Genomic DNA, 25,219 nt, shown 5'->3' with positions numbered 1-25,219 from the left:
CAATGAGTCACCATAGGAGGCGATGGAAAATACTGACAGGGGGGCACAGCTTGCTTGTTTTGACATGTGAGGCACTCTTTCACCATTCTCGCATTAAGTGTCTCCATACCCTACCAGTGGATGTATTGCTAGGAGAGTCAAAATGACTTCCCAATGCCATAGGGTTCTGGGAATGAGGACCTGAGCGTGGCCCATTGCGACCTTTACCAGCACAATGTGATGCAAGGATAAAGACTTTTGCTGCATGATACAGAAGGCTTGGAGGTCTGGGTACATGAGAGATTACTTTGTCTGCAGGCCATCTTTCTGTTGTATAATGCAAAACCTCCTGGAGGACATGGCCTGTCACTGTGTGTTATCCCACACGGCGTGCTTCAATTGGAAGATAGGTCTTTGGTGATGGCAGTCTCACTGTCCTCATGAAAACAGACTTCTGGACCCTCATGAAATTCTGGGTTCTGGCTGACATGAAATCGCGATAGGATATTGGCATTGGCGGCATTACGGTGATATTGGATACCATAGGCATATCCTGAGAGAAACAGAGCCCACAGTGGCAAGTTGCTGAATACTTGAAGAGTCGCATTAGAGGCTTATGATCTGTCATGAGTGTGAAACGGCAGCTATAGATGTAGGCATGGAAGCGTTTGCTGCCAAAGATGATGACCAAAGCCCCCTTTTCTATGTGGTTCCTCTGTCCTGCTGTAAGTGTCTTGGATACAAATGCTGTGGGTCGCTCCATGCCATTCTCAACATGGGAAAAAAGTGTGCCTGTCAGCATCAGCCACTAATACCAATGGTTTCGTTGAATTGTATACCATGAGACAAGTCGGTCGAAGAGGGCCTTCTTCAGGTTTTGGAACACCTTATTACATTAGGATGGCCACTTCCAGGGAACTCTGTTACAGAGCGAGTGGTGCCAAAATCGCTGAAGCATGAGGCATGAATGGTCTATAGCAGTTTGGCTGACTTAGACTTCGGCTGGAATGCATCTATCGAGGCCAGTAATTTTTGGATGGCAGGCACACAATGTGGTGTAAGCCATATGCCTGATGTCCTGAAGATGTGTCCTAAATATTCGACCTGGTGGATGGAAAAAGAACATTTGCCAAGATAACAACGAAGGTAAGCTTCTGTGAATGGGGAGAAGACCAACATCAGCTGTATACTTTCCAACAACCAGAAAATTGTCAAGGTAGCTCACGGTCCCTGAGACGTCCTTTATGTGTTGCTCATCCCCGCCCCCCTGTAAACCATGGACCTTGCTGTTGGTGGGGAGGCTTGCGGGCCTCAGCAATACAGATGGCCATACCATAGGTGCAAACACAATGGAGGGGTATCTGTTGAGAGGCCAGACAAATGTGTAGTTCCTGAAGAGGGGCAGCAGCCTTTTCAGTACTTGCAGGGGCAACAGTCTGGATGACTGCCTGATCTGGCCTTGTAACACTAACCAAAACGGCCTTGCTGTGCTGGTACCGTGAACAGCTGAAAGCAATGGGAAACTAGAGCCGTAATTTTGCCTGAGGGCATGCAGCTTTATTGTATGGTTAACTGATGATGGCGTCCTCTTGGGTACAATATTCCAGAGGTAAAATAGTCCCCCATTCAGATCTCCGAGCAGGGACTACTCAAGAGGACGTCGTTATCAGAAGAAAGAAAATTGGCGTTCTACAGATCGGAGTGCGGAATGTCAGATCCCCTAATAGGGCAGGCTGATTAGAGAATTTAAACAGGGAAATGGATAGGTTGAAGTTAGATATAGTGGGAATTAGTGAAGTTAGGTGGCAGGAGGATCAAGACTTTTGGCCAGGTGAATTCAGGGTTATAAATACAAAATCAAAGAGGGGTAATGCAGGAGTTGGTTTAATAATGAATAAAAAAAATAGGAGTGCAGGTAAGCTGCTACAAACAGCGTAGTGAAAGCATTATTGTGGCCAAGATAGACATGCAGCCCATGCCTACTACAGTAGTACAAGTTTATATGCCAACTAGCTCTGCAGATGATGGAGATATTGATGAAATGTATGATGAGATAAAAGAAATTATTGAGGTAGTGAAGGGAGACTAAAATTTAATAGTCACAGGTGAAGGGAATTCGATAATAGGAAAAGGGAGAGAAGGTAACATAGAAGGTGAATGTGGATTGGGGATTGGAAATGAAAGAGGAAGCTGTCTGGTAGAATTTTGCAAAGTGCATAACTTAATCATAGCTAACACTTGGTTCAAGAATCATAAAAGAAGGTTAGATACGTGGAATAATGCTGGAGATACTAGGAGGTATCAGATAGGTTATATAATGGCAAGACAGAGATTAAGGAACCAGGTTTTAAATTGTAATACATTTCCAGGGGAGGATATGGACTGACCACAATCTATACGTTATAAACTGTAGATTGAAACTGAAGAAACTGCAAAAAGGAGGGAATTTAAGGAGATGGGACCTGGATAAACCGACTAAACCAGAGTTTGTACAGAGCTTCAGGGACGGCATAAGGGAATAATTGACGGGAATGGGGGAAAGTAATACAGTAGAAGAAGAATGGGCAGCTCTGAGGGACGAAGTAGTGAAGCCAGCAGAGAATCAAGTAGGTAAAATGACGAGAGCTAGTAGAAATCCTTGGGCAACAGAAGACATATCCAATTTAATAGATGAAAGGAGAAAATATAAAAATGCAGTAAATGCAGCAGGCAAAAAGGAATACAAACGTATCAAAAATGAGATCGACAGGAAGCGCAAAATGGCTAAGAAGGGATGGCTAGAGGACAAACGTAAGGATGTAGAGTCTTATCTCACTAGGGGTAGGACAGATACTGCCTACAGGAAAATTAAAGAGACCTTTGGAGAAAAGAGAGCCACTTGTATGAATATCAAGAGATCAGATGGAAATCCAGTTCTAGGCAGAGAAGGGAAAGCAGAAAGGTGGAAGGAGTATATAGAGGGTCTATATAAGGGCGATGTACTTGAGGACAATATTATGGAAATGGAAGAGGATGTAGATGAAGATGAAATGAGAGGCACGATACTGCGTGAAGAGTTTGACAGAGCACTGAAAGACCTGGGGTCGAAACAAGGCCCCAGGAGTAGACAACATTCCATTAGAACTACTGACGGCCTTGGGAGAGCCAGTCCTTACAAAACTCTACCATCTGGTGAGCAAGATGTATGAGACAGGCTAAATACCCTCAGACTTCAAGAAGAATATAATAATTTCAATCCCAAAGAAAGCAGGTGTTGACAGATGTGAAAATTACCGAACTATCAGTTTAATAAGTCACAGCTGCAAAATACTAACACGAATTCTTTACGGGCGAATGGGAAAACTGGTAGAAGCCGATCTCGGGGAAGATCAGTTGGGATTCCATAGAAATGTTGGAACATGTGAGGCAATACTGACCTTATGACTTATCTTAGAAGAAAGGCAAACCTATGTTTCTAACATTTGTGGACTTAGAGAAAGCTTTTGACAATGTTAACTGGAATACTCTGTATCAAATGCTAAAGGTGGCAGGGGTAAAATACAGGGAGCGAAAGGCTATTTACAATTTGTACAGAAACCAGAAGGCTGTTATAAGAGTCGAGGGGCACAGAAGGGAAGCAGTTGTTGGGAAGGGAGTGAGACATGTTTGTAGCCTCTTCGTGATGTTATTAAATCTGTATATTGAGCAAGCAGTAAAGGAAACAAAAGAAAAATTCGGAGTAGGTATTAAAATCCATGGAGAAGAAATAAAAACTTCGAGGTTCGCCGATGACATTGTAATTCTGTCAGAGACTGCAAAGGATTTGGAAGAGCAGTTGAACGGAATGGACAGTGTCTTGAAATTAGGATATAAGATGAACATCAACAAAAGCAAATCGAGGATAATTGAATTTAGTCGAATTCAGTCGGGTGATGCTGAGGGAATTAGAATAGGAAATGAGACGCTTAAAGTAGTAAAGGAGTTTTGCTATTTGGCGAGCAAAATAACTGATGATGGTCGAAGTAGAGAGGGTATAAAATGTAGACTGGCAATGGCAAGGAAAGCGTTTGTGAAGAAGAGAAATTTGTTAACATCGAGTATAGATTTAAGTGTCAGGAAGTCGTTTCTGAAAGTATTTGTATGGAGTGTAGCCATGTATGGAATTGAAACATGGACGATAAATAGTTTGGACAAGAAGAGAATAGAAGTTTTCGAAATGTAGTGCTACAGAAGAATGCTGAACATGGGAAGATCACATAACTAATGAGGAAGTATTGAACAGAATTGGGGAGAAGACGAGTTTGTGGCACAACTTGACAAGAAGAAAGGACTGGTTGGTAGGACATGTTCTGTGGCATCAGGAGATCACAAATTTAGCATTGGAGGGCAGTGTGGAGGGTAAAAATCGTAGAGGGAGACCAAGAGATGAATACACGAAGCAGATTCAGAAGGATGGAGGTTGCTGTAAGTACTGGGAGATGAAGAAGCTTGCACAGGGTAGAGTAGCATGGAGAGATGCATCAAACCAGTCTCAGGACTGAAGACCACAACAACAACATAGTACCTCCAAAAAACTGATGTAACTTCGGCGATGTCAAAGGGAAGCTATGTGTATTGGAGCAATCCAAAAGGAGTGGCTCTGATGGTTATGATTACAGTCTCCTGGGAGCCGTTACGCAGTGTGAGGTGGAGATAACATCATGATGGTAATTTTTGGCAAATAAGCATAATGAAGGTCATTTTTGGCAAATACCATAGACCCCGCGAGATGTAAACAGTGTCCTGAAGCATGGGAGTGGTATACCTGACGACTACAGACTGGGCATTCACAGTGTCCTGGAAGGCACCACAAATGCAGCCAGCGCCTGATGGTTTCTCCACAGTGACATTGGAAGGGCCCATTGGCTGTGTGTTACTGGGATGAAGACGCCCTCATCCTGAAGATGTTGCAAGTCCTGTTGATGCTTATCCTGGTATGCAAACTCGACGCTACAGACCTTAAATAATTTTGGAGCTGCAGTAGGTGTAAGGTATATATGGAATCCCAGGATGCTCACTGGCAGAACACTGGTCCTAATTTAACCAAGATGTAGGTGGTGTAGGAAGAGGCCCAGGGCTTGGACTGCATCAGAGGTGGCGCAGAACTCAAGCCCCAAAGCATGGAATCAGTCTATGCTGGATAGGTTTGAGATATAAGGGGCCACAACCTTCAGAATCCAAGCTGGAGCTACTGAGGCGCCACAGTAGCGTTTGCTATAGAAAAGGCCTCTAACAGATATGTCCTGTAACAGAAATGGTGTTGTTACTATAACTACATAACTTTGTTGTGAAGCGGTGCCTGGAGGAGACTTAATGGCTTGTGTAGCCCAGTCGATTACTGTAGCTGATGACCCAGTGTCAGTCTGGAATCTGACTGGCTTGCATTACAACTTAGCTTGTATAGAAAGCAACTGAGTAGACTGCAAGAGTATAGCCTGTACCAGTGTCGCTTCTGTAAAATATGGCTGGGAAGAAAATTCCTTGGTGTCGCCCAGTCACCAGTCCACAGACATAGAGGTGGAGGTGTGGCAAATTTCAGCTTTGGGGGCACACTAACACCTAGTAACACAATTCACCTTGTGGAAATGGCATTGAGGACTTTTCCAGACTTGGGCTACAACCAATGTTGCATAGCTTCCAATTTGGGTTATGTGGCAAGTACCAGAGTTAGGTCTTCGATAAAAGCTGCTGCTGTGGCAGCCTGCTCAGGAGCTCGAATGATAGAAAGTCATGAGATGAGCAATGGATCTTTGAGGTTCAGAAGATTCTATTGGAGGTTTTCATCAGGAATGTCAGCTAAAATCTTGTCACAGATGAGAGCTGGTGCACAAGGGATGCATTGTGGCACATGGGGACCAGCATTCCTGGGAGAGACCCCGGACCCTAGCTATTGATTTAGGAATGTAGATTCTGACAGCTAAAGAACTTGCATTGATCAGCAGCAATGTGTATCTGAGCATTGAAGTTTTCTACAGCTTTCATGCGTTCATGGGTGGACTATGGGTGCATGGTTTATGCATTGGCGAGACCTTTCGATTTGAATTGACGCTGTCCACCTTGAAGGGCTCCAGTTGGCCACAGGTTGCTATTGGGTCAGTCCCATACCCAGCCTATGTGCTAGGCTGGGGGGTCACCAGCAGCTCCACCTAGTGCATCAGGCATGCAAGTTCCTCACAGCTCCAACTTCACCCACACTCTATAATGTTGTTCATCCCCCTTATTTCGAACCGTTGAAGAGCCACAATGCCATTTGCGATCCACATGCACCATGTGCTGGAGTCCCTCAGTGTGGAGCCAGTACTGCCCCAAATCCAGGATTTTAACTGCCTGCTGCCTTGGTTACTGGAGAGACCCAGAGTGATTTTAGATTTGGGGCGCTACAAGAGAGATTACACTCCTGCTTTCGCTTTTAATGACATATTTTCTGACATTTTACCTGGGCACCACAACAATATACACTCCTGGAAATTGAAATAAGAACACCGTGAATTCATTGTCCCAGGAAGGGGAAACTTTATTGACACATTCCTGGGGTCAGATACATCACATGATCACACTGACAGAACCACAGGCACATAGACACAGGCAACAGAGCATGCACAATGTCGGCACTAGTACAGTGTATATCCACCTTTCGCAGCAATGCAGGCCGCTATTCTCCCATGGAGACGATCGTAGAGATGCTGTATGTAGTCCTGTGGAACGGCTTGCCATGCCATTTCCACCTGGCGCCTCAGTTGGACCAGCGTTCGTGCTGGACGTGCAGACCGCGTGAGACGACGCTTCATCCAGTCCCAAACATGCTCAATGGGGGACAGATCCGGAGATCTTGCTGGCCAGGGTAGTTGACTTACACCTTCTAGAGCACGTTGGGTGGCACGGGATACATCCGAACGTGCATTGTCCTGTTGGAACAGCAAGTTCCCTTGCCGGTCTAGGAATGGTAGAACGATGGGTTCGATGACGGTTTGGATGTACCGTGCACTATTCAGTGTCCCCTCGACGATCACCAGTGGTGTACAGCCAGTGTAGGAGATCGCTCCCCACACCATGATGCCGGGTGTTGGCCCTGTGTGCCTCGGTCGTATGCAGTCCTGATTGTGGCGCTCACCTGCACGGCGCCAAACACGCATACGACCATCATTGGCACCAAGGCAGAAGCGACTGTCATCGCTGAAGACGACACGTCTCCATTCGTCCCTCCATTCACGCCTGTCGCGACACCACTGGAGGCGGGCTGCACGATGTTGAGGCGTGAGCGGAAGACGGCCTAACGGTGTGCGGGACCGTAGCCCAGCTTCATGGAGACGGTTGCGAATGGTCCTCGCCGATACCCCAGGAGCAACAGTGTCCCTAATTTGCTGGGAAGTGGCGGTGCGGTCCCCTACGGCACTGCGTAGGACCCTACGGTCTTGGCGTGCATCCGTGCGTCGCTGCGGTCCGGTCCCAGGTCGACGGGCACGTGCACCTTCCGCCGACCACTGACGACAACATCGATGTACTGTGGAGACCTCACGCCCCTCGTGTTGAGCAATTCGGCGGTACGTCCACCCAGCCTCCCGCATGCCCATTATACGCCCTCGCTCAAAGTCCGTCAACTGCACATACGGTTCACGTCCACGCTGTCGCGGCATGCTACCAGTGTTAAAGACTGCGATGGAGCTCCGTATGCCACGGCAAACTGGCTGACACTGACGGCGGCGGTGCACAAATGCTGCGCAGCTAGCGCCATTCGACGGCCAACACCGCGGTTCCTGGTGTGTCCGCTGTGCCGTGCGTGTGATCGTTGCTTGTACAGCCCTCTCGCAGTGTCCGGAGCAAGTATGGTGGGTCTGACACACCGGTGTCAATGTGTTCTTTTTTCCATTTCCAGGAGTGTAGCTGTTTTTATGCATGTATCGCTACAGGGGGATCCTGTTGGTTGCTCTGTTTTTTTGACAGATCTTGTCCTCAAGATCATACTGCCTTAAGTGTTTACTGTCTTTTAAGCAGAATTTTATGCGATCTTGCGGTCATTGGAGTAGGTGAGACGTTCTTCCAGTGATAAATTTCTTGTCTCATCCGATTTTCTAAGTTCCCTTCACTCTGTGAAACGTTTGTACTCAGCAGGGAAGCTAGTCCCTCCTCCATTTACAACGACTGGGCATTTAGGTGTCCTTTTGCTGGGTACCAGGACACATCGGAATTGCGAGGAACGAAAGGACAGATCTGGCAGCCAAGAGGAGTGTCTTGATTCTCAAGTATTAGGTGTGCCATCCTCCTGTATGCTATCACCTCGATGTTGAGCTTAAGAGTCTTGCATCTGTGGGAGGGTGAGTGGCTGGAGGAGACTTTGGTCCACAAAGAAAGCTCTGTTCTGGAGAACAGATGTAGCGTAGGTGCATAGGAAACATGACAGAACCCAAAAGACAATTGCTGCATTCCACTTGGTAATGTATGCAAGAGTTAAGAGGAATCAGGATACTTGTATAGAATTCTTCGACCTAGGAAAAGCGTTCTACAGCGTGATATGACTAGAAATACTCGGAAATTTGGGTATACAATAATATGTATAGGAACACAAAAGAAGCTATAAGAACGGAAGACTATGAGAAAAGAGATGCGCTTAATGAGGGTGTAAGGTAGTGAAACGGTGTTTCTCCCCCACTGTCTAATCTGTACGTTTAGGAAACCGTAATGAAAATAAAAGACAAATGTAGGAGTTGGATTAACAGTCATGGTTATAAAGTGCCATGGGGAAGATTCGCTTAAAACATTACTGTCAGTGAAGATCAGGAAGAATTATAAGGTCTGTTGTATGGAATGGGGAGTCAAATGAATGCAAATATGTACTTAGTGTGAACAAATGGAAGATTAACGTAATGAAGAATACCAGAAATGAGATTAGCGTTAAATTTAACGTCAAAGTCTGGGATCACAAAATAGATGAAGGAATTTTGCTTCCTTGAAAGCAAAATTACAGATGAAGGACAAAGTAAGGCGGATTTAAGAGACAGACATGCAGAGGGAAAGATGGCTTTCCTCCGTCGAAGGTGTCTACTACAACCAAACATAAGGAAAATATTTCTAATATTTTACGTCCTGGTATGAATTTTCAACATGGAACGTGAGATAACCAGTTCTACTCTGAAGGTAAGAGGTTGGCACAGGGAGGAAGTTGCGACAGTGCATCAGACTAGGCAGAAGGTAAATGACACAAAATGAACAGGTACATGAGATGCTCAAATGTCACTGACATTAGACTTGCAGTGTATATCCTACAACAACTAACTCCCAATATTTTACATGAAAGTTATGAGTCACCTGTCTGTAACCACTGGGTAACTCAACCAAACCATCCTGCCTTCAGAAATAAGCATTACATGATGTGGCAGTACATCATGTAAACAGCTGAAAACCTACTCTGGGGAAATAGATGGAATACATAGATTTCACTCATGTTTTAATGCAACACTTCACCACAATATTTGTTTCATCAAAATGAAATACACCATCATATGAACTCTTTAGAAAAAGGTGCCCTACACAAAATTCCAGGGAACTCTAATTGGATGTTACAAATGTGGAGAACCTCAAATTATTAAAATAATTAATTCATACAATGAAATGTATTGAATGCTTTGCAATTAGGAATAAAAATAATTTGGCTTTCAGAGGAATATTCCTATCTTTGTATTTGTGTATACCTTAGAGCGTTGACACAGAAATTGTTTTTTGTAAATACCTTGTGTGATTTGACTAAAGCCTTTGTGCTGTTCAGCCTGCTATTAGCAGTTACAAAATCAGCAACTCATCAGTTAACCGGCTAAAACCTTGTCTCATCACAGGAAGTTTCTGAGGCATCCGGACAAGGAGTTACATTTTTGTATAGCCTAGCGTCCCCTTATGCTTCGAATTTCTGGTAACAATCTGCACACAGCAGGCATTAATTAGGTGTGAAATTAAATTAATGCTTACAGACGACACCAACGTGGTTACTTAAAATTTATGATCTAGAGACATCAATTACGTCCCATTCTTGAATGACATTTTGTTTACCATGTGGTTCCTTTGAAACAGTGTAGATATCAACTTCATGCTGCTACGAAAATGTTGACCAACTTGTAGTTACTTTCTGTAACGTACTGTTACAGAAAGTAAATAGCAGTAATTTGATGGACATTCACTCAGATGACAATCGTAATAGGGAACATTACATATCTCACACTGTGAAGAGGTAACTCGACGGCTTTTGGTTTATTATTGATTTAGTAATGTTACTAACAAGAGAATCATAATGCTACTGGTATAGTTGTAGCATGTGCCACGTAACTGGTTCTTACAGGCATACCTGTCTTCCTAAAATAACTATTATTTCCAAGAAAAGAGAAACTAGTATGTTGTTCAAAATAAATTGAAGGAGTAAGTGCTACAAGTCATCTATATAGATGGGAATACTTAACACTCCTTCAAAATTTACTGTTTGTGCCCATGTGAAGGTTCTATGGAACTCTGTTTTACATGAAAGCAAATGTTCAGCTGAACCACAATGATGACATCCACTATTAATTTAAAAATTCTGCCACTGATGAAAGGACACGTTGGAAGCAAACGTACCATAATTTTGAACCCATACCTCAGTTAATTTAAACAGATAAGAAACAGGGATATAACGTAGTCAGCACAAGCATTACAGTTTCAGATGGATACCTCCTGAGGTGATTACCATTGTCAGATTCCTGTTTTTAATTGGTTGCATAAATATTGTGAACGTGAGAAGGTTTTTCTGTAGTCAATATAAATTTATGGAAGGCGGTGTACAATGTACTACCGTAATCCTGGAAGACATGTCAAATACCTGTATACCACGACTACTTATGTGAAATGATGCTGTTTAGCTTCGTCTATTCATGTGTTATATTGATCTAGATGGGACCACTAAACCTTTATGAAAATAATTCAGAAAAAGGCTATGATTACCACTCTCAAGGCCTACCAGCACGTATGTAACACATATGTAAACTGTTATTCCAACTCATACCGACTATAAAAGCAAAAGCAATAATATAGAAACACAGTGAAGTTAGAGATTTTACACATAATAATCAAATGATCCAAATCAGTTATTAAATCATCAAATAAGCCTAGCAGTGAGATAAGTTTGCACTGCATGAATTTCTTGAACCATGAAAAGTTTCTGGAAGTAATGGAAAATAATGACACTTACCCTGATTGTCAGTTCCAAAGTGGTAGACTGTGAGTACAGGATGGAATCCTGAAAAACAAATATATGAAATACGTAATGAAAATATTGAATATGTTTTTCATTACCTACTAAAACTGGTTATTCATTATCATATACAGACTTACGTCAATTTATACAAGTAAAATCTTTACCTGTACTGGGATGAGAGTCGCTATAGTCGGCAGCTGTGAGTACTGCGACAAAAATGCAGATGAACCAACTAACGCTTCTGCAGAACATGATGTAAGGACAATGCTGTCAGGCCAAATAAACAACTGCTGGAGAATCTGTAAATTTATGAGTAAATATATCTCCACAATTCATTTACTTTCAAGAAACTGGATTGAAAATCTAAATTAATATAATAACCTAATTTGGATTATGATGGTTAATGGGGAAACCACACTAGGAGGTTCGAAAAATCCAGTTTTTATAGTATAAATGGTTAAGCTAACTATACAAGAATACTCCGTCAAAATTTCAAAGCAAAATTCGCATTCGTACAGAAGGAAATTCTTCCGATATAAGATTTATCAGGGGATGAATTACTGGAGAAATGTGTAGATGGCCACACGCAAAATGCTAATGAAACTTTTAATTCCACTATTTGGTGATTAGCTCCCAAACACTTGCACTCCGGATTATAAGTGGTTGATTCGGCGTCGTATTTAGCAGCTGGCTTATTCCGAATTGTAGGAGACACGTAAAGCTTCAGTTATGCCGAACAAATGGGTATCCAGCGCGTATGTCGGCAGAATCGACGTAGTTCATTGAATCGAAGGAAAGTCGGAAAGCTAGGAAAGCACTGCAGCAAGCGCAAAATGAAGCCTGTGAGGAAGAAGAATGATTACGATATGGCGCTGGAATCGCAGATCAATTGGTAAGCGTTTTACACTATTGTTGACTTCCATGAATTTCCAGTTTCCAAGAATTGATTTCTCAAACGCGTTCATCTCCAAATGACTTTTTTCACATTTGCGTGCAGTCTAACTCAAAAAGTATTCAATCGATCATTATTAAATGTGATAGTATGATTGTGTATAAAACTACTAATTATATGAACCAACTTATGTGGAGATGTCATGATTTCACGGGTATTTTTCTTCGCCTAAATGGAGAAAAAAACGTGAAAATCACAGTAAATTGTTCCCACGCCTGCACAGTTTTTAATTTTCATTATTTTCACCTGCATTGAGGCTCATATTCTTAGAAAATAAGTTAATAATGTAAAATCAAATCCTTTCTGATTTCAGATGAAAATCGGAATGGCTATACTGCACGTAATTGGAGAACTATACTCACAATCTTCAGCAGATATCACAGAGCAACTTTGTTATTTTGGCTGAAATTAATATATAAAATTCACAAAAACTCACGGACTTCGAACATCGTCTGGCGATCAGACGTCACTTTTATAATACGTCTGTATGCGAGATTTCCACAATCCTACACATCCCTAGGTCCACTATTTGACATGTGATAGTGAGGTGGAAACGTGAAGCGCCAAATACAGCACAAAAGCGTACAGGCCGACCTCGTCTGTTGACTGACAGAGACTGCCGACAGTTGGAGAAGGTCGTAATGTGTAACAAGCAGACATCTATCCAGACGATCACACAGGAATTCCGAACTGCATCAGGATCCACTGTAACTACTATGACAGTTAGGCAGGAGGTGAGAAAACTTGGATTTCACGGTCGAGCGGCTGCTCGTAAGCCACGCATCACGCAGGTAAATATCAAACAAAGCCGCGCTTGCTGTAAGGGGCATAAACATTGGACGACTGAACAGTGGAAAAACGTTGCGTGGAGTGACGAAACACGGTACACAATGTGGCCAGCCGATGGCAGGTGTGGTTATCGAGAATGTCCAGTGATCGTCATCTGCCAGCGTGTGTAGTGGCAACAGTAAAATTCGGAGGCGGTGGTGTTATGGTGTGGTCGTGTTTTTCATGGAGGGAGCTTGCACCCCTTGTTTTTTGCGTGGTACTATCACAGCACAGGCCTATATTGATATTTTAAGCATCTCATTGCTTCTCACTGTTGGAGAGCAATTCGGGGATGGCTAGTGCATCTTTCAAAACGATCGAGCACCTGTTCATAATGCAGAGTCTAAGGCGGCAGTAGAAGACAATAACATTCCTGTAACGGACTGTCCTGCACAGAGTCCTGATATGAGTCCTATGGAACACCTTTGGGATGTCTTGGAACACCGGCATCATGCCAGGTATCACCGAAAAACCGATATCTCCCTTCAGTGCAGCACTCCATGAAGAATGTGCTGCCATTCCCCAAGAAACCTTCCACCACCTGATAGAACGTATGCCTGCGAGTGTGGAAGCTGTCATCAAGGCAAAGGGTGAGCCAACACCATATTACATTCCAGCATTAGTGATGGAGAGGCCACGAACTTGTAACTTATTTTCAGCCAGGTGTCCGAATACTTTTGATCACATTGTGTATTTTCAAGGTCAAAATCTTATATGAGTCATCTCGCATATATTAAGAGAAAATCAGGCACTCCCTCATACATTACTCACTCACGTTCTCTATGTACGACAAAGCATTTACACATCATTACACAGAATGTTACCAGTTTCCTGTATAGCGGTAAAGTCAAAACCAATTCACAATAATTGTACAAATCACACCAGTTGTGGAAGTGGACTGTGTCAAGAATGCGAGAGAAGAGCACTGGCAGAGAAACCAACATTCTGCTACATTTTGAAAACTACGGAGTACACGAAGTCTTGTCCAGGCTGGAGTTTAGGGACGTTCATCAGTCTGTTAGTGAAGTACTGGTGCAGGAAAGAGAGAAGAAGGTAGCGCGCGTTTAGAGCAAGCTGGTTTCAGAGCAGAGAAGGGAAAAGTCGGCAAAGTGCGGTCAGCTACGACAGAAGGCTGTAAATACAGGAGCGTCTGCTCTGCATGGCGACTGCGTCACAAGAGGGCGACTTGAGTGTCCTCTGCTCCACAGGACGCGCCCAGTGGCAACATGTGACCCCTTTCTCAAGCTTCCTAAATGCCTGTGGGGTACATTCAGCAGAGGAATGAAATCGTACCCTGTCAACGGGTTTTTCTAGATAGAGCCCCATATGCTATGCAGGGTTCTACATCTACATCTACGTGATTACTCAGCTACTCACAATAAACTGCCTGGCAGAGGGTTCAATAAATCACCTTCAAGATGTCTCTCAACCGTTCCACTCTCGAATGGTGAGCGGGAAAAACCAGTACATAAATTTTTCTGTGTGAGCCCTAATTTCTCTTGTTTTATAGTGATGATCATTTCTCCCTATGTAGGTGGGTGCCAACAGAATGTTTTCGTAATCGGAGGAAAAAACTGATGATTGAAATTTCATAAGAAGATCCCATTGCGACGAAAAACGCTTTTGTTTTAATGATTCCCACTCCGATTTACTTATCATTTCTGTGGCACTATCTCCCCTATTTCGCGATGATATAAAACGAGCAGCCCTTCTTTGAACTTTTCAGGTGTCATCCGTCAGTACCACCTGATGGGGATCCCACACCGCACAGCAATACTCCAGAATACGGCGGACAAGCGTGGTGTAAGCAGTCTCTTTAGAAGACCTGTTGCGCCTTCTAAGTGTTCTGCCACAGTCTTTGGTTTGCTCTACCCACAACCTTATCTATGTGCTCGTTCCAGTTTAGGTTATTTGTAATTGTAATCCCTAAGTATTTAATTGAATTTGCAGCCTTCAGATTTGTGTGAGTCATCGCGTAATCGAAATTTAGCGGATTTCTTTTAGTACTCATGAGAATAACTTCACAGTTTTGTTTATTCAGTGTCGATTCCCATTTTCCGCACCACACAGATATCTTATCTAAATCATTTTGCAATTCGGTATGGTCATCTGATGACATTGTAAGACAATAAATGACAGCATCTTCTGCAATGATCCTAAGACGGCTACTCAATTTGTCTCCTATGTCGTTAATACAGACCAGAAACAATAGAGGGCCTATAACACTTCCTTGGGGAACGCCGGATATTACTTCTGTTTTACTCGATGTCTTTCCGTCTGTTACTACAAACTGTGACCTTTCTGACAGGAAATCACGAATCAAGTCGCACAACTCAGGAGATATTCCATAGGCATGGTTGGAAGAAGCTTGTGAGGAACGGTGTCGAAAGCGTTCTGGAAATCTAAAAATAGGAATCCCCCGTCGACAGCACTTATTACATCGTGAGTAAAAAGACCTAGTTGTGTTTTAAAAGAACGATATTTTCTGAGACCCTGCTGATTATGTGTCAATAGATAGTTTTCTTCTCGGTGCTTCATAATGTTCGGATGTACTGGTTGGTCACATAGGAACTGCAAGAACTCATGCTAGTTTCCAGGACAGCAGCTTGGATGCAGCTATATGCGTAACAGAAAATGTAAAGTATACATACAGGGTGACTAACATAAAATTTGCACCGAAAATATTGCGGAGATGGAAAGTGCTATTGATGCGCAGTTATCACAGAACGTACAGGTAGTCAGGGCTCCGTATTGTTGGCCAATAAACAGTTCGTAATAATATTTGTAAAGTGTATTTTTTGTGCAAAGGTACACTTCTTGAATGGAACAATGCTTACTGTCATTAAGAAACTGAAAATAGTGTACATTATAATGTTGGTTGGTTTGTTGCAGGATTCTAGTGCAAGCTGCTTACAATATAAATACTTTGTAAAGTTGCCACACTGTCACTTGTACAATACTTGTGGTAGTACGCACTAAAGGACAACGTAAATGCATGCACTAGTTATGTGCATTCTGGGCAGTAACGAGGTAACTGACCATCACAGGTTGTGTTCACAATGACCACCAGCAGCGGCAGCACACGTTTCCTATCTGATATGGAGCGACTGCTGCACACATGCTAGCATTTCGTCGAACATCTCCGAGCAGGCTGCAGTTATGACTCGTTGCGTATCATCAAGTGTAGTCGGTATGTCCTTGCAGACAGCGTCATTCAGCTTTCCCCACAGAAAAAGTCAACAGGCATCAAATCTGGAAAATGGGGCAGCTAACGTACTGGTCCTCGCCATCCAATCCAACGTTTTGGAAACAATTTGTGAAGACACGCTGTAATACTCCACCCAGTATGTAGTGCACAGCGGTCATATTGGTAACACAGGTTCCTCCTTGTGCGCAGAGGAAAGCCTTCCAGTACCTGTGGGAGATGATTTGTTAGGAGGCTGTGATAGTTGCGCGCATTCATTGTTCTATCTATGAAACTCATGCCTATGATTTGATGGTTTACTATCCCACAGCAAATGTTTTCACTCCATGGGCACTGATGTTCCACCCAAGGAAGCCAATGGGGATTGTCAACATACCAACAGTGCACGTTTTCACCGTTTACCTGGCTTCACCACGAAAGAAGACACATGAAACATCTGGAGTACTAGTCGTAATGCTTAAGTACAGAAGTTAACACGATTCTTATAATTGTTTCCATGGAGCTACTGACTGAGGTAGATGTAATGGGGATGGAATTTACGCTGATGGAGAATGTGTAGGGCACTTGCCTGACTCATGCCACTTCCACAATCGATTGCACAGGAGGTACTGTGTTGATCAACTGCAACAACAGCAAGAAAATTAATTTCCCCGCATCTGTCATCACTTGTTTCATTCTGTTGCGTTCCATAGTTGTTACACTATCATTTTCACACAACTGATTGAGAAGATGGCCGAGATTGGGCTCCTGCCGCATGCACTGCATTCTTCCTACACTCTCCATACACCATGAACATGTCAGCTTTTTCTGCACCAATAAATCCCATTGTACACAAATGAGATACTGCTTAGACTGTCACTTACTAACTCATAGCAGTGCACTCAAGGAACACACAAGTACACTGTAAACCAACGTAACAACATCGATCTAACAACTATGCAGGTTGAATGGCACAAAGAAGTGTCAATGTGGAAACTTTTCACAATGTGATTTCCCATAACTGGCTCGCACTAGACTTCTGCAGCAGACAGCACTGAAATTCTAGTTTACCCCATTTTTAGTTTGTTACTGGCAGTAAGATTTGTTTCATTTGAAAAACTGCAGGTACAGAAAATACAGTTTCTAAGTATTATTACAATCTGTGTATTGACGAACAGTACGAGACTCTGGCTTCCAATTCATTCTGTGAAAACTGCACGTCAATATCACATCCCATTTCCATAATATTTGCAGTGCAAGTTTGAGATGGTTCACCCTGCAGTCGCCATACAGAGCACCACAACATATAAAGCAAGAGAAGAAAATGGTTTCAAGCCCTTGACATGTAGGCCACACAGTATTATAGATGTGTTGTGGGAGTATTGTCAGCTTGTTTTGTCATCACGTTTAATAGGGGCTACATGTCTGGGGAGGTTGAAATACATAGAGAAGGGAATGCTAGAGAAAGGGGCAGATGGGGATGGATGGGGATAAAGAGGGATGGAAAGAGAGATGGAGCACCAAGAGATGAATAATGAGAGCCTTATAGCGTAAACTCACGAATCCAGTCACAGATGATACTCCACAGGTATGTAATTTTATTAGAAGCTGGTTGTGAGGAACGGTGTCAAAAGCTATCTGTAGGTCTAGAATTATGGAATCAATCAACTACAGGTCCTCTGTCGATAGCAGTAATTACTTTGTGTGGACAAAAAGCCAGTAGGGTTCCATAAGAAAGATATTTCCTGAGTCAGTGTTGTCCATGTGCCGATGATTCAAGGTACTTTATAAAGTTGGATCAGCCTGTATATTCCTAAATCTTACTGACTATAATGTCCGTGATATGGATGTACAGTTTAGAGGATCAGTTGTATGTCACTGTTCCCACAATTTCACTTACAAACCTGTATGGCACATATATTGCATACATCTCTGCCTGCACACTGTCTTCATCCATCTCCTCCTCACCCCTCTGTCTGTCCAGTCCTATGCCCTCATCATTTTCCATCTTACAACTACTCACCTACACTATCCATCTGGCTCCTGCAACCCCTGTCTCAGTTCATCTCATTCTCCCTCTACCTCTGATTATCTCCTCTATTTTCTCTCTCTACATCTCCTCCTCCTCCCTCTCACTCTGTCCATCTTTTCCACCCCCTCTCTCCATTTTCTCCTTTCCCTTTTCTCACTGTCCACATCCTCCTCCCCACTTTGTCCATAGCCTTTCCATCACTCTCCCTCTCCATCTCTTCCTGCCTCCAATCTGTTATTCCATCTAAATGTGCCCCCTCTATATATCCATTTCCTCTTGCACCCTCTCCCTTTGCATCTCCCATCCTTCCCTATCCACTTCCTCCTGGCCTCTTTCTCTTATCCATCTCCTCCTGCCACCGTTTCTCTTTCCATTATCTCCTACACCTCTCTACCTTTCTGTCCTCCTCTTCTCCGAACCCATCTCTTCTTCACTGACCACTGTGGCCGAGCGGTTCTAGGCGATTCAGTCTTGAACCATGCAGCTGATACAGTCGCAGGTTCGAATCATGCCTTGGGCATTGATGTGTGTGATGTTCTTAGGTTAGTTAGGTTAAAGTAGTGCTAAGTCTACAGGACTGATAACCTCAGATATTAAGTCCCATAGTGCTTAGAGCCATTTTGAACCATCTCTTCTTCCCTACATTTTTTCCTCTCCTCCTGCCCATCTCTCCTACCCATCTCCTCCTATCCCCCACTCATCTACCCCAGCCGCCTCTCCTCATTCATCTTCTACTCCCGGCCACTCAGTGTTCACCTCCTCCCACTCCCATCTCTCTTTATGTCTTCTCCTGCTCCTTCTCTCTCGGTCCATCGCCTCCTATCATCTCCCCCTGCCTCCACTTACCCAGTCCATCATTTCCTGGTCCCTCCCTCAGTCCATCCCCTCCTCTATCCATTTAGAAATTCCCCAGCCATGCCCACCCACATATGTAGCCATTACTAAACATGTCGATAAAGCAGGCTGATAATATTCCCACAACAAACATATTGTGGATTGCAGCTTACACATCAGGGACTTGAAACCAATCAGTGCCCCTGATGTCATGCAAAGAAAATCGATAAACCAGGTCAGTTCTACTTTATCCCAACACACTGTTGTTCAGTATAGCCTACCCACTGTAAAACCATTTTGTACAGTCGATTAATAGGCATCACAGCAAAGCAGGTTCCTAAGACGAACCACCTCTATATGAACACAACATGCCTATTATACGGAGCAGCTGATATGGCATGAGCTGTCAAAATACGATATGGTCCATATTCCCACTCCTGTCGACCTGGAAGGCTACAAGACAAGCAGTGATGAAGCTCACAGTCATGTAGTTTGTTTGTTTGTCATATTTCGGTGATATGGGTCCAGGGGTTTAATGGGAGGTCATAGGCAAACACTACAAGAACAAAAGCATCCGGACACCCCCACAACAAAAGCATCCGGACACCCCCATAAACATAAGTTTTTCATATTAGGTGCATTGTTTGCTACCTACTGCCAGGAACTCCGTATGACCGACATCTGCAGTCATTCGTGACCGTGAGGCAGCAGAATGGGGCACTCTGCGAAAATCACAGACTTCGAATGTGGCCAGGTCATTAGGTGTCACTTGTGTCATACGTCTGCATGCGAGATTTCCACAATCCTAAATATCACTAGGTCCACTATTTCCAATGTGATACAGCACAAAAACGTACAGGCCGATCTCGTCTGTTGACTGACAGAGAGCGCCTACAGTTGAAGAGGGTCGTGATGTGTTATAAACAGACATCTGCCCAGACCATCATACAGGAATTCCAAACTGCAATAGGATCCACGGCAAGTACTATGACTTAGGTGGGCGGTGAGAAAACTTGGGTCTCGTGGTCGAGCGGCTGCTCATAAGCCAAGCATCACGCTCGCAAAACTGTACGAGATTAAATTAAAGCACGATTTCTATTGTTGTTACTGGTCTGTTGAATCTAATAAAACATGACCCAGACGTCTATCTGCAGTGGAACGTCCAGAGAAGGCAAGGTTGTTATACAAGTAAATTTGTTTACTTTTCATTAAGAATGTAGAAACGTTTGTGTCATTGTTGGTTACCATTAATGAGTTGTTTCAGTCGTTCCCTAACCTTTACACGAGTTAGTTTTCTGTACTGTTCAATCAAAGAACACAATAAGAACAGTGTATTTAAGTAAAACCATATAGGAACTGTTGTAGTTTGTAGATTATTTCTGAAATAGGGATGCCTTTGAAATTTACGACGTATGAATACGCCGATATAGTGTTTATTTATGGAAAATGTGATGGCAATGCTACGGCTGAAATTAACGAATATCGCGGACGTTATCCATCTCGGAGGATTCCGAATGGACGAATCATTAGTGGAGTATTTCGAATGTTACAGGAGACAGGTTCTCTACCTAGCGTTTATAATCAGTACGAGAGCTCGACACGTGAAGACGATGATGAAGATATGGATGCTGTTCAAGGTAGCCTGTGTACGGTGCACGGCGTATCTCTCAACTATTAGGCATTTCACAATGTAAGGTGTGATGTACACTGAAGCACAATAATGTGTGTGTCTACCATAAACAAAAAGTGCATCATTTACACCTGGGAGATCCTGCCCTTCGCTTGGAGTTTTGCAACTGGTTAAAAACTAATCGACAGTTACACAAATACGTATGGTCTGAAGGAAACCCACAAGCAACAGTGCAGCGCAATTTCCAGCAGCGATTTAGCATAGATTTGTTGTCTGGTATAATCAACACACACTTTATTGTACCCTTCATTTTCCCAGGACGTCTAACTGGCATGTCGTATTTACAATTCCTTCAAGAAGAAATGCCCCACTTGTCCGAACATATTCCGCTTGCTACGCGACTGCAAATGTATTTTCAATATGACGGCGCGCCTCCACATTTCACCAGCGCAGATACTGCACATTTAAATGAACATTTTCCCCAGAAATGGGTTGGTCGTGGTGCTACACGTCTGTGGCCACCCAGATTGCCCAATTTACCACCAATGGATTTTCGTTTATGGGGATGGATGAAAGGCATAGATTATGATGACAATGTCAATAGTCGTGAGGCACTACTTGGTTGCATTATGAATGCAATAGACGAAATTATGAACAAGTCTGTGAAACTGAAAGGAGCAACAAAATCTGTTCATACACGTGCAGCTAAACGCACTGAATTCGGTGGAGACTTTTTGAACATTTATTGTGATTGTATTGTGAAATTTTATGTACTTTGTACAAGTTTCTTAACAGCGAGCTTCGTTTTTTTTTTCGGTTTAACACGAATTCACGTGTGCTGTAGTATAAATAAAAGCAGATTATGTGACACATTCACGCAGTTAACGCTTTTACCACAATTTTTCCAAAATTAAATTCTCTACAACTTCTGTTGAAAACTTTCTGCAATTGTCTGGAATTTAAAAAACAAATTAGGCCAAGTAGTTAATAAATTTAAAATTTCACGAAATTACGCCTTTGCTTCTCTGGATATTCCGGAAAACTATTGTAGATACACGCCTGGGACACGTTTTATTAGATTCATCAGACCAATAACAACAAAATAAATGGGAATCGTGCTTTACTTTAATCTCATCCAGTTTTGCGATATCTTCATATTAGCGAAGTTGCTAAATTTCAGGCAAAATTTTTACTAGCCATAACTCTGTAACTAAACATTTGCATATCTTCGTGCATCACCCTGTATATGAGGACTGTACGGCAGTATTCCAGTAGATCTGTACTCCTTCAGTTGTCGGATCTGACAAGTTTGCATCGAAAGTAGCATGCGCTCGGGAACCTGTTTCTAGTGCACACAACATGTAACAATAGTTAGTGTGACCAGTGGCGCCATTACGTCGACTGTGCCGTAATAATCAGTAGCTGCTGAAATGCGTAGATGACGGGAATCGATACCGGAATGCATATCAAGAGTTGTTGCGCTAGAGGTCGTAGAAACAATTGAGAAAATTGTGTTAAAACTCGGTACCACCTCTAGCTAGTCTCGTTTTCACAGATACCGATATTAAGGAGGATAACATTGAGAACAGGAGACCGTCAAGTTGAGGAAAGTGATACGCACAGCACGTCGCACAGTGCTGGAAGAAACACATAGAGACTTACCAGATGTGTGAGTTCTGTTCTGTGCCGCTGCAGCCAGTGTAGTGGGCTGTCGCGAAGACCGCCTTTTATCCTTATCTTGGGCACTGCCGGACTACTCTGTCTGCAGTCTGCCCTCTGCTCCAGAACCCCTCCCTCTCTCATCCCTTGCCCCCCCACCCTCCTCCAGCGCTTCCTGGTCAAACTTCCTCGGCGTCCGACGTTGGAAGTATTCTTGCGCAACGCCTCACAGCACTGACCTCAAGGGCACGTGATAATTATGGCAACCGCCCTGCTGCTCATTCTGACCTCGCGGCTTCTTCCAGTACGACTCCGTGTTAGCCAGGTACCCGCTCACCGCAGGGTGCTCACATCAGAGCCTGTTCCAGTCCATCCCCTGACAAGCACGCCATGAGGATGCAAATACCGTCAACACTGCGTGTACCCTTGACAGTGGCCTCCATTCGGCTACGAAGGAAATACGCGGATTTCGTATGATATGCACCAAATGATGACTACATCTGTAGAGCTACTATTCGGGGGTGAGCTGCGATCACACGCTGTTCCAGGAACTCGCAGACTCGCATTTCTATGGGACTAAGATCTATAGATTTAGTGGGGCTATTAAGATGTGATCGGGTTCCTGAGCGTTTGTCAAGAGGGGAATGTATCCATTCAGTCCTGTGAATGTGGCTGTTGTAATCTATCGAAATGGGAGTGTGTACAGCATGCTCATCAGGAAGTGCAGAAGTGAGTGGTAAGGTGGTAGAACAGTAAGCAGGGCACATGGGCTTCTGGAGTGGAATGTTGGCCTCATTTGTGGACACAAAAATTTATTCTCACGACGTTAATTAAAACAGAGCACTGTTAACAACACAATGCTTAATTAGCATTTGCAAATGGGGATGATCTACACCGGTTATTCAATTGAATAAAAGCAATGAGAATAATTCAAAACATGATTTTAAAGAGAAACAGCCTCATGGCCACAACTTTAAATTAATAAAAAATTACTTTACACAAATGTAACCGTATCATAACTACAGTTCTGAGCTCACTAATCACTTGTGAATATGAAAAATTACAATTTGTAAAAGCTATTTGCTTTCAAAACAAATACTCAAATAGCAAGGTCTCATAAACACGTGAATTAACTATTATGGAAAACATTCGCCAATATGATGTTACAATAGCCTGAAAGATTTATACAGCAATCAGCACCCTCTCGACGTTTGGCGTTCACATCGGCCGCGCGTCTGAATTCCGTGCTCGAGAGCTAAAGTGCCACCAACAGGCAGGAGGGCCTGCACAAATCAATAACGGCTTCTAGATCACACAAACCCAGTATTAATACACAGTTCACTAAAATCCTAAAACCAACAGCCAAGTACTGGGTAGCGCCAAACGCTGGACGAGATGTTAAACGTTATAGTGTGCCAATCCCAGTTACTGTTAAAGCAATAGTTCATTACACAGCCTCCAATGACGTCAAATTTCACTTGATAAATTTATAAACCACAACTAGCTCAAGGTGATAATGATCAGACAATCCGCACACATCGTTAAAAAGCAAAGCGCCATTTGAAGATGCAAAGTTGTTACTACTACAGTTGCCAACGACAATGAAGTTGGCAATTCCAATTTAGATTGGCGGCTCGAGTTTTATACAGAGAATAAGCTTTCACTCATAAAATTGACGACTTACCGTATTAACAATAATAGTAATAAAAGGAATCGCCGAATATCGGCCACAGTTGTAAAGCAACAGAACCAGGGCACAGTGCAGTTAGATGGACTTGCAATACCAAGTATCCCGGACCCACATCCAAGTGGTTTAAGGAATGATTAGCGGAAATCAAAGAGGCTACACGGAGCAATGACTAGTTCTACGACAACTGGCTCACCATTTACAGTTAGTCCAGGAGCTCGCCGTTAACTTGCACGCCAGGGTAAATCTCCGCGCTCTCCTCAGGATTCCAGACAGACCCGACTCTTTCAACAGAGCCCGTGTTGGCCGGTGACTGCTTCCGCCAGACCCAGGCGCCGGAGTGTCAGCACGGTGCGTCCCCGCAGTACACGGAGCGCCGGCCGGCTGCTCGCGGCGCCCCGCGCGCTGCCTCCTTCCCCCTGTCGCTGCCTCCTCTCCTCCAGAGCCGCGGCCGTCCCAATTAGAGGATGCTGGCCAACCTGGACGCCTCAAAGTGCGTAACATCGACAGAGAAACTATCCAGCCGAGAGCATGGCAGGTAGCCACGGCTCAGTAACGGCAACAACTGGACACCGAGAATGTACCAAAGTACACACGGTGGTCCACGTTCACAGTAACCTGAATGAGTGGGCCTGAGTAACGGTACACGAAACACCGCGAAAGCTGACTGAGCCGCTTCCAGCGTGAACTGCAGCCTCCACACGTACCGGGCAGAACGCCTCGTTGCTTCTTCGGTGCACTCAGGGCCTCGCGTCATTTGACGAGAGCAGACCTGTGATACGTCGGGCCAAACGGCACACCTCCAGCCGGCTACTGCCCAGTTCCCGTGCTGTCTGGCACAGCTGAAGACCTGCAGTCTCGTGTGCTGCTGGCTACCAACGTTAAATGTCCAGTGTATACGGTTCTCTTAGCAAAGTTCACTCGCAAACTTGTCGAAATGGCCAGACACACAGTGACAGCAGCAATCAATAGTAGGTTTGATGCCTGCTGTCGTTAACGAGGTGTGACACTCGTCTTGCTTGTTACGATCACTGTTCCCACGCCGCATTACATGGAGTGAGCGTTAAGAAACGTTGGGCAGTCCGCTTTGGTATACACTCAGATCAGCCACCTTTATTCAAGTTGTAGTCCAACCTCATTATACAACTTCCCTTGATTGTTTCTGATAAGGTCGTCAGTCTTTTAATTTCTGTATAACTACAGC

General features: G+C 43.7%; 1 protein-coding gene across 2 annotated transcripts in view; it reads right to left on the bottom strand.

Moving 5' to 3' along the window:
- LOC124554124 (ankyrin-3-like) overlaps positions 1 to 22,411 on the bottom strand; it is a 51,706-nt gene extending 29,295 nt beyond the window's left edge. Inside the window, exons 1-3 of one of the 2 annotated variants that reach the window (XM_047128186.1) lie at positions 22,332 to 22,411; positions 11,374 to 11,508; positions 11,204 to 11,251 (exon numbers count right to left, since the gene is read on the bottom strand). In XM_047128186.1, the coding sequence (XP_046984142.1) occupies positions 11,204 to 11,251; positions 11,374 to 11,461 (136 nt within the window). In that variant the 5' untranslated portion in view covers positions 11,462 to 11,508; positions 22,332 to 22,411. The remainder of the gene's footprint in view (positions 1 to 11,203; positions 11,252 to 11,373; positions 11,509 to 22,331) is intronic. The other variant, XM_047128187.1, reaches the window with a different exon arrangement.
- Positions 22,412 to 25,219: the final 2,808 nt, after the last annotated feature.

This window comes from Schistocerca americana, chromosome 11 (genome assembly GCF_021461395.2).
Source record: "Schistocerca americana isolate TAMUIC-IGC-003095 chromosome 11, iqSchAmer2.1, whole genome shotgun sequence".
NCBI lineage: Eukaryota > Metazoa > Arthropoda > Insecta > Orthoptera > Acrididae > Schistocerca > Schistocerca americana.
The sequence above is the reverse complement of the archived record's forward strand: the minus strand, read 5'-3'. Positions and strand labels throughout refer to the sequence as shown.